Genomic DNA, 15,734 nt, shown 5'->3' on the forward strand with positions numbered 1-15,734 from the left:
TTTAATTTAAATTACTTTGATTAAATAATTTTAATTACATTTTGATTAAATAATTTTGATTTTTTAATTTATTTTTTATTTAAATCCCTTCGATTAAATAATTTTTATTACAATTTGATTCAATAATTTTGATTTTTTTATTTTAAAAATTTTTGATTTTATTAAAATCACTTTGAATGAATAACTTTAATTACACTTTGATTAAACATTTTTTTTATTTTAAACATTTTTGATTTTTATTAAAATCACTTTGATTAAATACATTTTTCCTCCTCCTGCCTCCTTCCCCGGCCGCTCCCAGCCTACAACTCCCAGCATGCCTCACACCCCGCCCGCACCGGCGCGCTCCCGCAGGGGCTGCCGGGATTTGTAGTTCAGCGGCGCGGCGGGGGCGGCGGCCGGGACGCTCCGCCCGGGTGGAAAGAGGGCGGGCCGGCGCCGGGCGCGGGGGACACGGGACGCAGGTACCGCGGGCGGCCCTGGCAGCCACCTCCCGGCCGAGCCGAGCCGAACCGCGGCGGGCAGCGGCGTTCAGGAGGCATCCGGCGGCGCAGCGCTCGGCGCATCCATCGGCGGGCCCGCGCCCCCGCGGCACGGACGGGGCGCCGCGGGGCCGGGGCGCGGCCGCCGGCAGCAGCGGGAGCGGAGCCGCAGCGAGCGGAGCGGAGCAGAACGGAGCGCGGGGCTCGGCGCTGCCCGGCCGGCCGAGCATGCACTGAGCGAGCGGCCCCGGGCTCGGAGCCGCCCCGCTGCATGCTGTGGGGAGACACGGTCGCGATAATAAATGATAGAGGATACAATGACTTTGCTGTCTCTGCTGGGTCGGATCATGCGTTACTTCTTGCTCAGACCGGAGACCCTGTTCTTGCTGTGCATCAGCCTGGCCCTGTGGAGTTATTTCTTCCACACGGATGAGGTGAAAACCATTGTTAAGTCCAGCAGGGATGCGGTGAAGATGGTGAAGGGCAAGGTGGCCGAGATCATGCAGAATGACAGGCTCGGGGGTTTAGACGTGCTGGACGCTGAGTTCTCCAAGACCTGGGAGTTCAAGAGCCACAACGTGGCTGTCTACTCCATCCAAGGCCGCAGGGATCACATGGAGGACAGGTTCGAAGTAATCACCGACCTGGTGAACAAGACTCACCCCTCCATCTTCGGGATATTTGATGGGCACGGAGGAGAGGCAAGTTCTCAGCTGGAAATAACCAATAATTCAACAACACCAAAAAAAAAAAAAAAAGGGGGGGTGAGGGAGGGAGGATGGTCCAAGGCAAGGCGTGGATGTGTTCTCACCCACCAGGTTTGTGTGGTTGTCTTGTGCATTGTGGGGAGGGGATTTCCTTGCTTTTTGTCTCTGAAAAAGGGCTGTGTAATCCTCTCTTCCCTTTATCCCTCCTTACCCCTTCCACTCTCGGCACGGCACAAATGTGTCCATACCCCCTTTGCCCTTTGCAGTAGTAGAGGTTTAATTGAAGGCAAGGCTGCTGGAGGTGGCTCTGACGTGCGTGGAATAACGATGATGAGCACAAACTCCCCGGAGTCATCTTTTGTTACAGCCAAGTGTGCTGTGATGTGATTTTGGCAGCGGGCTGGCTGCTCCCCCGGACAGAGCCGGGCTCATCGGCTGAGGTGAAACAGGAGCGCTGCTGGAGGATGCGAAAGTGTGGAAAATGTGCTCTGGGTAATTCCCTGTGCAGGGAGCCGAGCACGACGCGGTGTTTGGGAATTGTGTTTGGGAGTTTTTGTCATTAAAGCGCGCTGTGCCTGCCCTGGAGGGAAGGCAGCAGAGCCGGCATCGTGGCGCTCGGGGCTGGGCGACCTCGGCGCTCTGCCGGGCACGCTGACGATCGGGGTATTCCGTGGCTTTGCGGATGACAAATGTTGGAACTGCAGCTTCCTCTGCCTTTAGGATGTGGTGCTGCCACGCAGCTTTTGGTGTGGCACAAGGCACGCGTTTCGTAACTGTGGGCAAGGACGAGGAGTTCGTCCTTGTGTGGCAAAGCAGCTCCGGCTGGATGTGAGGGAACCCGCTGAGGTGATGGGAGAAATGCTGGGAATTTTCCGTGAGGAGGGAGGGTGTTCCTCCAGATCCAAGAGTCCAAATCCTTCCTGGAAAAGCTCTGGCAGTGCCCAGGCACTCACGGGGCACAGGGGTGGCAGCTGCTGCCCTGCTAAACCTGGAAGGGCTCCTGGAAAATCCAGGCCCTGGCTGGGCATCGGGAGCCGCTGCCAGGCTTGGGAAGGGACCTGGGCTCTCCTTGCAGTGCCGGCTGTTTGGCCCCCTTTAAATTAACGCAAACTCTTTGGGTACTGAGGATTATCGGCTTCATAAAAAATGCTGAGCACTGTTTTGGGGTTTTTTTTGTCTGATTTGAGGCGGGCACAGCAGTGCCAGCTCCTCCTGGTGTTCTCAGGCCAGTTCCCTGGGCATGGAGGAGCACGGCTGGCCATGTCCGTGTGTCCCAAGGCATTCCCAGCTTTTCCCGGAGGAACAGGAGCAGTTCCCTGGGGCCATCTGGCTCCTTTGTGCCCGGGAGGAAGGTGCCGGGGCCGTGCCTTTGTGTGAGCCGAGTTTCCTTGTGGGAACCGAGCGGCCCGAACAATTGGGGAAATATCCGAGTGGTGTTTTCAAACAGAGTGCTCCGAGGTTGTGGGATCCCGGCTGCAAGGGGGATCTGATTTCTTTCATTAATTTTGTAGCTTGCCCTGCACGAGATGGCGAGCCGAGGGTATTGAATAACCCCCAACTAACACAGGGAATGTTGGCATTTAGCTAATGTGCCCCGTGGATATTGCCTGCTTTGTTGGGCATCTTGAAATTCCATCCATGGCACGCATTAATGCTGGATCCGTGGAAAACTCATTGGCCTTTTGTATTCTGCTTCCTCAGAACTTGCTCTGATGGATTCAGTGGCAAAGTACAGGCAGGTTTTTAATTTTGAAAGGTTCAGCAGAACTCTCCGCAGATCTTTTCTAAATTTAGTGGTTTATAAATGTACCCGTCTCGCATCTGTTATTCATAATGGAATCCTAAGTGTTCTTCATGGCCTTTACTCCTACAAAAATAAGTTGAGGATCTAATTAGTTACGAGTTTTACATTTTAGGTAAAACTGTTCAGAAGAACATGAACTGTGTGCTGTGCATACAGCAAAAAAAGGAAGAAATAATGAGGAACAGTTTTTATTCTAAGCAGGTTTTGTAATTTTGAGTAGAAAACAAGAGAGAAGAAATAAAAATTTATCCTCTTATTTAGTCCCTAGTACATAACACTACATTTTAAGTCTCTGTTTGAATGGGGGGGGGGTTGTATGTCTTAATTTATTTTCATTTTTTAAAAACATCAAATGCTCTGTGAAACACTTCATCTACGCACTTAGCGAAGCCTTTGTGAAGGTTAAATTTTCCATATGGGCTCCCATTAAATTTCTTTATGTATATTTAAAGAATCAAGAACAGCTGATCCCTGGGGTTACGTGTGAAACAAAGTGTTCTATATGGGGAGAAATTTGTTTTTCCAAACAGCCAATACCAGAAATGAGAGGCCAGGTTAATTATTTGCAGCTATATGCAAGGGAGCCTGTCTCCATTAATTACTTCCTGCCATATCCCATTGAAGTGGAAGGATGGAGGAGCATGATTCAAGCAGCTTCAATTACTGTGCACTGCTAATTTATGAAGATTTCTGAGCTTTCATATCACCAACATTTTGCATAAATTCTACTTTTCCCTTATGTCATTTCCTCTTCCAGCTTCCAGTTTTAGCCTGGATAGGTTGGCAGACATTGCTTTGGATTTTGTGGGTGGCTTGAGAAGGAAGTAAGCAAAAATAATTATTAATGCTCTGGTTTGGTGCAGTAACTTCTGAAAGGCAAGAAGATTTCAGAGAGAAAATTGGATGTGGGGTTGTGTGGTGCAGTGTTTTATTAAAGGTTAGTTTCCTGGAGAAACTTCTTATAATAAAAGTTAATTTCTTGGAGATATAATGGTGATGATGATGATGATAATAATAATGATGATGATGATGATGCAGAGCAGGTCGAGGTCAAAGAATAGACCTTTCTAGATCTTCCTTTCATCTTTCTGGATTTAGAAAGAATAAAGAAAAGTTGCTGCCTGTTGTCTCACTGAATGACTTTGGCCAAAGGATCATCCTTCAATGTGATTGAACTTAGAAAAGAAAAAAATTTCTGTTCTCTCATCAGTTTCTTTTTAAGCTTTAAAAATGGCTTGAGTGCTTTTTTTTTCCTTGCCCTTTTCCCTTTATTTAGGAATTTTGGGGCTGTCCAGGCTGGAAGATGGAGCGGTGCAAAACTCCACAAATGACCAAATAACACATGATGAGCTGAGAAGCTGAGCAGAGGAAAGGCTGGCTGCTTAATGAGAGTGATTTCCCTATTTTAACTACCATTTACTCTCAAATATTTAAGGTTTAAGCACGCAGTTTAATGAGATCTCAGCATTAGACAAGGGCAAAATAGCTCAGCTCCCATCTGCAGTTTTATAGTTATGGCTCTGCTGTAAATCATTGGTTTTTTCCTAACCCTGTGGGGTGAAGGTTTTTAAAATAATTATGGTAATAGATAGTACCTTCCTCTGCCTGGGCTTGTTTGCAGTTGTAAACGGATGTGGGAAATTACAGCTCAGTAACTGTCTCATAAAAAAATGTCTCTTTTTATTTCCCTCCACCTCCTGAACGGGGACATGGCAAGACTTGTCCCTCATGATGTGTAGCTGTGGGGAAGAGCTTTTTCTGCCTGGAATAATTGGGCTCTGGAGCTGCTGAGCCAGTGCTTCAGGATGGAAAATACACCTTTTTATTTTTGTTTTCTATTCCCAGCGCAGGGAAAGGCTGGGGAGCTGGAATGGGGAAGGAGAGAACGGTGTGGAAGTGGCTCCGTGGGGCTCAGGACCTTGATACCAGCAGCACCAAGTGCTGGCAGAAGTCTCTGGTTACTGATTAACTGAGAAAGACACAAAAAAAAAAAAGAATAAAAAAAAGGGAAAGGTCAGAAGATAATGGTGGAGAATCCTGAGGAGCCTGGTGTGAGGCTCTGGAAATGATGGAATGCTGAGGTGAGGCCTGGAGGAGAGGGCACTGTCCCAGCTGTGCTTGAGCAAACCTGCTGGGCATTCCAGTCCAGCTCTCTGGTCCTGACAGCAGAAGGTGTTTGTGCTGTGCTGAAAGAAGAGAAAGCTGCCAATTTCACAACTTTAGTTCATTTTTTAAAATCTGCTAATTCTCATTCCAGCCCCATCCTTGTGATGCTGAACTACTTCAGCAATCTCAGCAATGAAAATTTATCTATCAGGCTTTTGAGTCAGGGCCATTCAGGACTGGGATTTTATAAAAGGTAGGAATAAATCAAACACAGGCTTTGGAGTTTCTCTGGATGTTACTGCCCAGTTGCAAGAAGTCTTTGAGGGTTTGCAGTTTTTAAACAGAAACTGCCAGCACAGTTTTCCTTTTATAGTCACTTCCTTTGGTTTCTAATCTAGAATCTACTGCAATGTGCCCAAATGTTTGAATAAATATTTATATAGGTGAGGTCATGTTGATAAGGCAAGTCCCAAATCTGCTTATGAATTCCCCTCCAGTGGCCTAAAACACGAGTCAAAAATGATCTACAGGAACATTCCTGTCATTTTGTTCAGTTTATCTGAGTTTTAGTCTTGCATATCATGCTCCAGGATTATGATTTTTAGCCCACAACACCATGCTGATTCGATTCAGGGTTAAACACTACGCTCATTTGCTGTACAAAAATTGATTTAAATGCTGTAAAAAGCTGTAATTGGAAAGAGGGACTTTAATTGCTGCCATTCAGGGCTGTATCATTGGGTGTAGGATTGAGCCTTTTTTCAATTTTGATAGCAATCAAGAAGTCAATTAATTTTTTATGTGTTTTGCCAGCTTTGTTTTAATCGGTGTTTCCCTCTCTCAGGCTGCCAACAGATTGCCACTGGTTAAATGAAATCAATTTTGATTATGAGGTGCTTTCAGATTATGAAAGTCATTGAAGTTTCCCCCATGAACTTGAGGAACTCAGGACTCCTCCACGGGACGTGTCCCTGTTGGGAATTGCTGTGCATGGGGAGGAAACAATCTTGGAGCAGTGGGATTTTAATCATTTCTGTTCCATAGCTCAGGAGTTGGGATATTTTTGTGTTTAATAGCGTGAGAGAAAAAAAAATTCAGGTCCTGTGTCACGAGGGTTAATTAAACCAGCAGATTGCTCTGCCTCCAATGTGGTGTTTCCAGCAGCTCTTTTGGAGCACAGTAGGATTTCTCCTCCCTCCCTTTTTGCTAGAAACCCAAATATTTACGGTGTAAATTGTGCCTTAAAGCTGTGATTTGGCTTCTGGCAGTTTCACTTCTGAAACAATCTCCTGGCTGTGTTTTGCTGCTGGCTGGTTCCTGCTGGTGGCTGCAGTTTCCTGCAGCAGTTTTGGCACTGTGGGCATGTCCCATGCTCGTGGCAGGATTCCCACGCGCTGCTTTGGGCGCTTCTCAATTTTTTCTTCATTTTCTCAGGACTTTTCAGCCCTGCCCCTCTTCATCTGGGGTTTTGTGTCTTCCTCAGCATGCAGGTATTGCCTGCTCTGAAGTGAAATTCCAGCTTTCCTCAGCCCCAGCAGCCTTTGGACACGTTGATCTGCTCAGAAATGAGGGGGATTGTGCTGTGGGATCTGCCAGGTTTTGGGGTCCAGCCCTGGAAGTGTCCAAAGCCAGGGTTTGGAGCATCCTGGTCCAGTGGGAGGTGTCCCTGCCCATGGGATGAGATGGGCTTTAGGGTCCCTTGCACCCCAAACCAGTGCAGGGAAGGCAGTGCAGAGGTTCCTGGCACTCATTTGCCTCAGGTCTCGAGGTTCAGGTCTTGCTCTTCCCTCAGAGCACAGCACAGAAACCCTGACAGATCTGGGAAAAGGAGCAAAATGCTCGTGTGCTCCTCCTGCTTTGAATCTCTGCCCTTGCAGGGAGCCTTCCCAAACCCAATTGAAGGGCAGCAGCTGCTCTAATTACGCACAGAAAGTCACACGCCTCTTGCTCCAGTTTTTCACTCCATATTTTTTGGTAAATTCTCCAAGTTTAAGTGAAGCCAGCACTCTTTGGGCCCTACTGCACCCCCTGCTCTGTGCCCCACACAGACTCCTCACCCCCATTCCTCATCCCTGCTGGTCCTTGGCCACACTTCTGTCCCTCATCCCCCAAAGCCTCGGGGAATGCTGTGTCCCAAGGAGCTGTGCCCATTCCAGCCCTCCTGGAATGTGCTTTAACACAGATTTTGGAGCTCCAGGTTCCCTCTGGCTGCTCCTCCTCGAGCTCAGGTTCACCAGGTCCCAGCCCAGCTGGCCAGACCAGTTCCTCTGGCTCAACCCCGGCCCAGGAGTTCTCCCATGTAGGAGAAAATCATCAGCATTTGATGACCCTAATTCTTTATGAGCCTGTGGAGTTTCCCTTCACCCAGAAGGTCAGGAAACAGCAAAGGCTACAGATGAGGCAATCCCAAAAGGGAGTTTTCATCCTGACAAAAATGTCCATGCTGGATCTCCAGGCTGTTGCCATTTGTGTGTAAAATCAGGAGGTGGAACAAGCTGCAGATTTTTTTTTTCTCTCTTTTGGGCTGTTTTATCTGCTTTTACTCCTGTTTTTTAGCTGGTGTTTAACACTTCAGTGTTAAATACTGGTGGTTTTATTAAAGCAGTTTAAAGCTCGTGCCAAAATAAGTTTCATTTGAAAGCAGCACAGCTTTGAAAAAATGCAAATTTCATTACAGTTTACGAGAGAAGAAAGGGTTGCAGGTGCCAGAATACTGACAAATACTCAGGGTAAGTAAGACTGGTGAGAATAGTAAATTTTAGTTGAAGTAACTGTTCATTTATGCTGTGAAATTGATGTTTATATGGCAAATACAGCTTGGACCAGATCAGGCCTGATCCAGGAAGGATCAAGGGAAATATTTTGGTCCTGCTAAAAACCAGAAATAACAGAAAGCTGTTGTTAAAAGCAGGCTCTCAGCTCTGGAGTGGTTTGCCATCAAATAATGTGGGTGGAGGAGAAATCCACCTTTCTTTCTGCTCCTGTGGAAAAGCCATCCCAGAAAAGCAGCTGGTGGTGGAAACACTGAGCTGGGATCTTGGGATTGGGGTGTTGGGTGAGGAGCAAAGGGGACAGAGGGAAAGAGGGGGCAGAAAAGGGGACGGGGGAAAGAGGGGTGAGAAAAGGGGACGGGGGAAAGAGGGGGCAGAAAAGGGGACAGGGGAAAGAGGGGGCAGAAAAGGGGACGGGGGAAAGAGGGGGCAGAAAAGGGGATGGGGAAAGAGGGGGCAGAAAAGGGGACGGGGAAAGAGGGGGCAGAAAAGGGGACGGGGAAAGAGGGGGCAGAAAAGGGGATGGGGAAAGAGGGGGCAGAAAAGGGGATGAGGGAAAGAGGGGGCAGAAAAGGGGATGAGGGAAAGAGGGGGCAGAAAAGGGGATGGGGGGAAAGAGGGGGCAGAAAAGGGGACAGGGGAAAGAGGGGGCAGAAAAGGGGACAGGGGAAAGAGGGGGCAGAAAAGGGGACGGGGGAAAGAGGGGGCAGAAAAGGGGACGGGGGAAAGAGGGGGCAGAAAAGGGGACAGGGAAAGAGGGGGCAGAAAAGGGGACGGGGGAAAGAGGGGGCAGAAAAGGGGACGGGGGAAAGAGGGGGCAGAAAAGGGGACGGGGGAAAGGGGTGAGAAAAGGGGACGGGGGAAAGAGGGGTGAGAAAAGGGGACGGGGGAAAGAGGGGGCAGAAAAGGGGACGGGGGAAAGAGGGGGCAGAAAAGGGGACGGGGGAAAGAGGGGGCAGAAAAGGGGACGGGGGAAAGAGGGGGCAGAAAAGGGGATGGGGGGAAAGAGGGGGCAGAAAAGGGGACGGGGGAAAGAGGGGGCAGAAAAGGGGACGGGGAAAGAGGGGGCAGAAAAGGGGATGGGGAAAGAGGGGGCAGAAAAGGGGATGAGGGAAAGAGGGGGCAGAAAAGGGGACAGGGGGAAGGAGGGGTGAGCAGAGTGGACAAGGGGAAGGAAGAAGGGATAAACAAAGTGGACAAAGGGCAAGAGGGGTGAGCAGAGTAGACAAGGGCAGAGAGGAAGGAGGGGTGAGCAGAGTGGATAAAAGGGAAGGTGGAATGAGCAAAGTGGACAAGGGGAAGGAGGGGTGAGCAGAGGGAAGGAAGGAAGGAGGGATGAGCAGAGTGGGCAAGGGGAAGGAGGGATGAGCAAAGCAGGCAAGGGGAGGGAAGGATGAGCAAAGTGGACAAAGGGAAGGAAGAAGGGATAAACAAAGTGGGCAAAGGGCAGGAGGGATGAGCCGAGTGGACAAGGGGAGGGAAGGATGAGCCAAGGGGACAAGGGCAGGGAGGAAGGAATGTCATTCTTTGGGTCAAGCCCATCACCAAGCCTGCTGCTCCTACAAGCTGGCAGTGATGCTGGAACATCTCCTGCTCTCATCATCTGTGACCCTGCCTGCTCCCAGCTGTGGGAGCAGCTGACACCATCTCCAGCCACACAATCACAGGAGGTGTTTTCACTGCTGAGCCACATCAGCCATGGCTCCTCGTGTGGGCAAACCTCAAAGCTCCCCTGGAGAAATGAGCACTTATTTGCATTTACTTTCAGCACCAAAATGTTATCCCTTGCAGATTTGCTCATTGTCATAAGTGTTGATAAAGCCTTTTTTATGTTTTTCCCTCAAAATCCCCTTCAGGGGTAAACATTTGATTTTATTAAGTTCTGTTATAATAGCTGAAGCTGTCATACAGCACTGCTTTCAATCAATATGCTTTTTAATCTAATAAATCTCTTTACTTTTTCATTCTCTTCCCAAAAGAAAACTGCTGGAGGGTGTGAAACGTTTCTTCTGAGGGAAAAGTGCGTGGTCCATAATACAGCTCTGTGCTGTGCCACTTCTTTAAGCTTCATTTTAAATGGGAATGTGATTTATTTCCAGGTAATCTGTACATGCACTGCATTTTCCCTGGAATGTGTGCTCCCTCCAGACAAGCACTGAGGTATTGAAATATCTGATTGTGGTTGGCACGAAATAAAATCTCTGTCCAAAGCTGTGTGCTTCAGGAATGAAGTGTGGGAGTAGGAGGAAGGGGAGAAGGAACATGCTTGTCTCTTTAGTGTTCTTGATGTTTATACCCCTGAGCTTTCATCTGCTTTCGTGCTTTGCAGAGTGAATGGTGTTTTTCTGATTTTTATAGCTTTTTTTTTATTGCTCAAGTGTTTTAGGAGATGTCTAAGACATTATGTAGGATGTAGAAGGTGCTTTTCGTGCTGGGTTTTTTTTTAACGTGGGATATATGTGATGTGGTTACTGTGGTTTTATTTCTGCTGGGAATCAGGGAAGTTGGGCAGCAGTCTGGATAATCCCACCAAACAAAACTAATTTTTCATTGGATATTTATTCCTAATTATCTGAAGTTTGGCTGTTCATTGTTGTGGGCGAAAAGGGGAACCACAGCTGAAGTTTGGCCCTTTATTGGTGTGGAAGGAAAGGGAAATCCTGGCTGAAGGTTGGTGAAAAAAGGGAAATCACATCTGAAGTTTGGCTCTTTGTTGGTGTGGAAGAAAAGGGGAATTAGACCAGGAGAAATAGGAAAAGCCAGTCTCCAGCTCCCAAGGAAGAGAGAAGCAGCAGCCCTGGGGAGGAGACAGTCCCAGTTCCCCAAAGTGGAGTTAACTCAGGGATGTGCACTTTGGTGAGAGGTGCCAAACTGGTGGAATCCATCCAACACCTGAGGGGCTGGATTTGTGTGAGAGGTGAATCCTGGGTCAGGATCATCCTGGTTTTGTTTTTTTTTTTGTGAGAGGTAAATCCTGGGTCAGGATGATCCTGGTGTTGGATTTGTTTGAAGTGATTCCTGGCTCAGGATGATCCTGGTTTTATTTGGTGCAGGATTTGTTTGAGGTGATTCCTGTGTCAGGATGATCCTGGTTCACCCTTGGTGCTGGATTTGTGTGTGAGGTGATTCCTGTGTCAGGATGATCCTGGTTTATTTTGGTGCTGGATTTGTGTGTGAGGTGATTCCATGGTCAGGATGATCCTGGTTTTATTTGGTGTTGGATTTGTTTGAGGTGGTTCCTGGGTCAGGATGATCCTGGTTTTATTTGGTGTTGGATTTGTGTGAGAGGTGGTTCCTGGGTCAGGATGATCCTGGTTTTATTTGGTGTTGGATTTGTGTGAGAGGTGGTTCCTGGGTCAGGATGATCCTGGTTTTATTTGGTGTTGGATTTGTGTGAGAGGTGATTCCTGTGCCAGGATCATCCTGGTTTTATTTGGTGCTGGATTTGTGTGAGAGGTGATTCCTGGGTCAGGATCATCCTGGTTTTGTTTGGTGCTGGATTTGTTTTAGGTGATTCCTGGGTCAGGATCATCCTGCTTTTCCCTCCACACTGGATTTGTGTGAGAGGCGATTCCTCGGTCAGGATCATTCTGGTTTTATTTGGTGCTGGATTTGTTTGAGGTGGTTCCTGGGTCAGGATGATCCTGGTTTTCCCTCTCAGCTGGATTTGTTTGAGGTGTTTCCTGGGTCAGGCTGATCCTGGTTCACCCTTGGTGCTGGATTTGTGTGTGAGGTGATTCCTGTGCCAGGATGATCCTGGATTTCCCTCCACACTGGATTTGTGTGTGAGGTGATTCCTGGGTCAGGATGATCCTGGTTCACCTTTGGTGCTGGATTTGTGTGTGAGGTGATTCCTAGGTCAGGATGATCCTGGTTTTGTTTGGTGCTGGATTTGTTTGAGGTGATTCCTGTGCTAGGATCATCCTGGTTTTATTTGGTGCAGGATTTGTTTGAAGCTGTTCCTGTGTCAGGATGATCCTGGTTTTTTTTGGTGCTGGATTTGTGTGTGAGGTGATTCCTGCTCAGGCTGATCCTGGTTTTGTTTGGTGCTGGATTTGGTTTAGGTGATTCCTGCTCAGGCTGATTCTGGTTTTCTTTGGTGCTGGATTTGTTTGAGGTGATTCCTGCTCAGGCAGTTCCTGGTTTTCCCTCAGAGGCTGGGCAAGCAGCAGGCCCCATGTTTTGGCAGCTCTCCTTTGTGCCTCTCCAAGAATCCCTTCCAGTGCTGTAACCCCGGGTGCTTTGGGCACTAAACTTTGCCCTCTTTGTTTCTGCCACATCTCCACATCTCTGCCTTGCTGGCACAAACTCCAGCCTGAGCTGTTGCTCAGGACAGAGGGAACAAAGTGTGGGAGCAGCTGCTGCTCCATGGTGCTGGTGCCAGTTGGCATCACCCGGCAGAGGAGAGCCCCATCAATATTAATGCAGAGCTGCTTCATCCACAGGGAATTTGGGGTGCCACACCCTCGTTTTCCTCAATGTCACACAAAAACCATCCCTGCAGTTTGATCTTTGAAAAGCCTGAGGACTGCAGTCACAGCAGTGGTTTGGGAGTGAAGCAATGAGGGAATTCTCAGAGGATGAGCATTGCATGAAAGATTTGTAATCCTTGGCAATTAGGAAATTGTTGCTGAGGTTAATGGGGATATTATTTTTAACTTTGAGGGCAGGAGTAATCTCCTGCCTCCGGGATAGAATTATTTCAATCAGTGCTTTAAATAAGCACTTTCTGTGATGGTTTAAATTGACAAACATGCAAATCGTCAGCCTGAATTCTTTTTTAGCTGTTATGTACCCTGATATATTCACATCATTTTTATTTTGCATTGAGGCAGAATGGTATTTACTACCAGTGTTTAGTTGGGTGAGGTTGGGCTTTTTCCCTGTTTTTTTCTCGTTTTTGTGGATATTATTACTGTAAATAAAAGCAGAATGAAAAGCTAAATAAGAAGCCAAATACTGTGATGAGATCAGGAACCTTCTCCTCAGACTCCATTTATAACTGGAATCATAGACAAACAAGAACTGGAGATAATTCTGCTCATGGTAACCACATCTTCAAAGAGAATGATGGCAAGATAATCAATTATTTTTAGAAAACCACACTTTTTTTTCCTGCTTTGAGGAGAAACTCCTAGGAGCTGGTTACCACTTCAATAACTCTTTTTTCTTTAACCTTCAGAGGCAAAGACATGCTGTTTACATCTATAATTCTAATTAATCATCATATTAGGGTGATAGAGTATATTCTCAGGCTTGGAGAAATAAATTTTGGTAACAGTTTTATTTTTAAACAATAAAAAAAAAAATAGGTAACTTAACATTCACTCTTTCAGGTGTGATGGTTTTCCATATCCCAGGCCATGTGAACCTCTTGGAGTTGGTAAACATTTTAATTAGATTTTTTTAAGGTGATAGAGTATATTCTCAGGCTTTGAGAAATAAATTTTGTTGATAGTTTTATATATTTTTAAACTTTTTTATTCTTTTAAACAACTTATTTACCTTTTTGTGTTGTATCACAGCTCTGGGCAGTGGCTGCAGCACTGCATGTGATGAGTAGAAAAATACTCCCAATAAATTTAGGGAATAATTTAGGTGTTGTTGGAGCACTCCAGACTTTTAAGCTGCCTCAGTTGGATTTTGTGTGTTCTGAAGTGTCCCTGTAAACATTCACTCTTTCAGGTGTGATGGTTTCCCATATCCCAGGCCATGTGAATCTCTTGGAGTTAGTAAACATTTTAATTAGATTTTTTTAAGATTATAGAGTATATTCTCAAGCTTTGAGAAATAAATTTTTGTAAATAGTTTTACTTTTAAACAACTTTAAAAAAAAAAAAAAGACATTTATTTGCCTTTTTGTGTTGTATCACAGCTCTGGGCAGTGGCTGCACACGGGGTCAGGCTGCAGCACTGCATGTGATGAGTAGAAAAATACTCCCAATAAATTTAAGGAATGTCTTGGGATGTTCTGGAGCACTCCAGGCTTTTAAGCTGCCTCAGTCGGATTTTGTGTGTTCTGAAGTGTCCATGTAAACATTCACTCTTTCAGGTGTGATGGTTTTCAATATCTGAGGACATTTGAACCTCTTGGAGTTAATAAACATTTTAATTAGATATTTTTAAGATGATAGAGTACATTCTCAGGCTTTGAGAAATAAATTTTTGTTAATAGTTCTACTTCTAAATAACTTTTTTCTTTTTTAAAGCAACTTATTTACCTTTTTGTGTTGTATCACAGCTCTGGGCAGTGGCTGCACATGGGGTCAGGCTGCAGCACTGCTTGTGATGAGTAGAAAAATACTCCCAATAAATTTAAGGAATCTCCTGGGATGTTCTGGAGCACTCCAGGCTTTTGAGCTGCCTCAGTCGGATTTTGTGTGCTCTGAAGTGTCCCTGTGAACATTGCACTGAGAGCTGAACTGCAGGCAGCCTCGGATGCCACAGGAAAGGGTTTGCAGCTGCAGATTGGAAGGAGTTGTCTCAAGTGCAGCTTTTAAAAGCTTTTTTGGCACAGTGGTGTCCAGCTTATTAAGGAAAAGCCTGACTGGGAGGGAAGATGGTGTGGGTGAGTAACAGGAGAGGCTGTAACCTCAAACCTATTATAGAAAAGAGATATTTTTACTGGAATGTTTTGTTGCTGAGTTTCCCAGCACCTGCAATTGACAGGAGAGCTAAACACCATTCCAGTGGCAAACACCATTCAATTGAGACTTTTTTTAATACAAAAATGGAAAACTTTGTGTTTTTTCTGTCTCAGTGGCTTTAATTGACCTCCCTGGGCCTCAGATTGAAGGCCTCTCAAAAGTGGGTCACAAAAACATGGTATACACCTCTGGGAACAGGTGTTTCCAGCTCATTTTACAGGCTCAAATTTCTGCTTATGTCTCTTGGCTGCTCTCATACAAGTCAGGAACACAACTGAAAATAGAAATTTTTAGCCCCTCTCTTGTTTTCTCCCACAGGCAACTGCTCCTTCTTTTTTTTGTGTGTGTGTGAGACTCCCCCTGTGTGCCTTCTGTTATTTAATGTGACACCAGCACTGCAGGCCCCACCTTCTTTGTTTAAGAATAATGGGATTATTAAGAAATTAATGGCACCTAAGACAGGGCAGCACCAATTCTCACTCCAGATCATGGGCCTGGGTGGTTTTTTCACACCAAAATGAGAAACCCTGGTTTGGACCTGGCCAAACCCTGAGCTGTTGGGCATCTTTTAGGTGCATTTTGGTTTGAAACGGTGGTTTTAGGTCACAAAAAGTGATCTAAATAGCCAGGCAGGGGTGGGGAAGTGGGGCTTTCTTATCCCTGCCTCCCTCTTTTATGTGCAGAATTTATGGCATTAAGGGACAGCACAAAAAGAGCTCGACTTCTTCATTTAGCAAAAAATAAACTGAAGGTCTCAGCAGCCCAAAGGGAGGTTTGAGGGAAAGTTTAAGAAACAACAGCAAAACAAGAAAAGTCTTTCCCTTTCTAGAGGTGTGGTGGCTTCAGGACACCCAGAAGTGAATTAACCCCAAAAGGGAATTAACCCCAAAGGTGAATTAACCCCAAAAGTGAATTAACCCCAAAAGTGAATTAACCCCAGAAGTGAATTAACCCCAAAAGTTCAGCCCTTTTCTCTGAGAGCATCACCCCTGTGCTCACTGTTCCCTGGGAAATGAACTTGCTGTTCCCTCTCCTTGCCAGCAGGAACCTGTCCATGCAGGCAGGACTGGAAAATTTGGAATAATCTGCCCTCTCTGGAGCAGCACAAAGGAGAATCTGCAGGAAATGGAAGTGGTGCCTCTGGCTGAAGGGCTGCAGGTGCTTCAGGGTGGGTTCCTGGGGCTCAACTCTTCCCTATTTTCTGCTGTTGAGAGTTA

General features: G+C 46.4%; 1 protein-coding gene across 1 annotated transcript in view; it reads left to right on the forward strand.

Annotated features, from left to right (window-relative positions):
- The first annotated feature begins 400 nt into the window (after positions 1–400).
- PPM1L (protein phosphatase, Mg2+/Mn2+ dependent 1L) overlaps positions 401–15,734 on the forward strand; it is a 68,081-nt gene continuing 52,747 nt past the window's right edge. The window contains exon 1 of the mRNA XM_071438159.1: positions 401–1,183. Within this exon, the coding sequence (XP_071294260.1) occupies positions 785–1,183 (399 nt within the window). The 5' untranslated portion in view covers positions 401–784. The remainder of the gene's footprint in view (positions 1,184–15,734) is intronic.

Source organism: Agelaius tricolor, unplaced genomic scaffold, assembly GCF_023055355.1.
Source record: "Agelaius tricolor isolate 1412-34295 unplaced genomic scaffold, bAgeTri1.0.p SCAF_12, whole genome shotgun sequence".
In the NCBI taxonomy this organism is placed as follows: Eukaryota; Metazoa; Chordata; class Aves; order Passeriformes; family Icteridae; genus Agelaius; species Agelaius tricolor.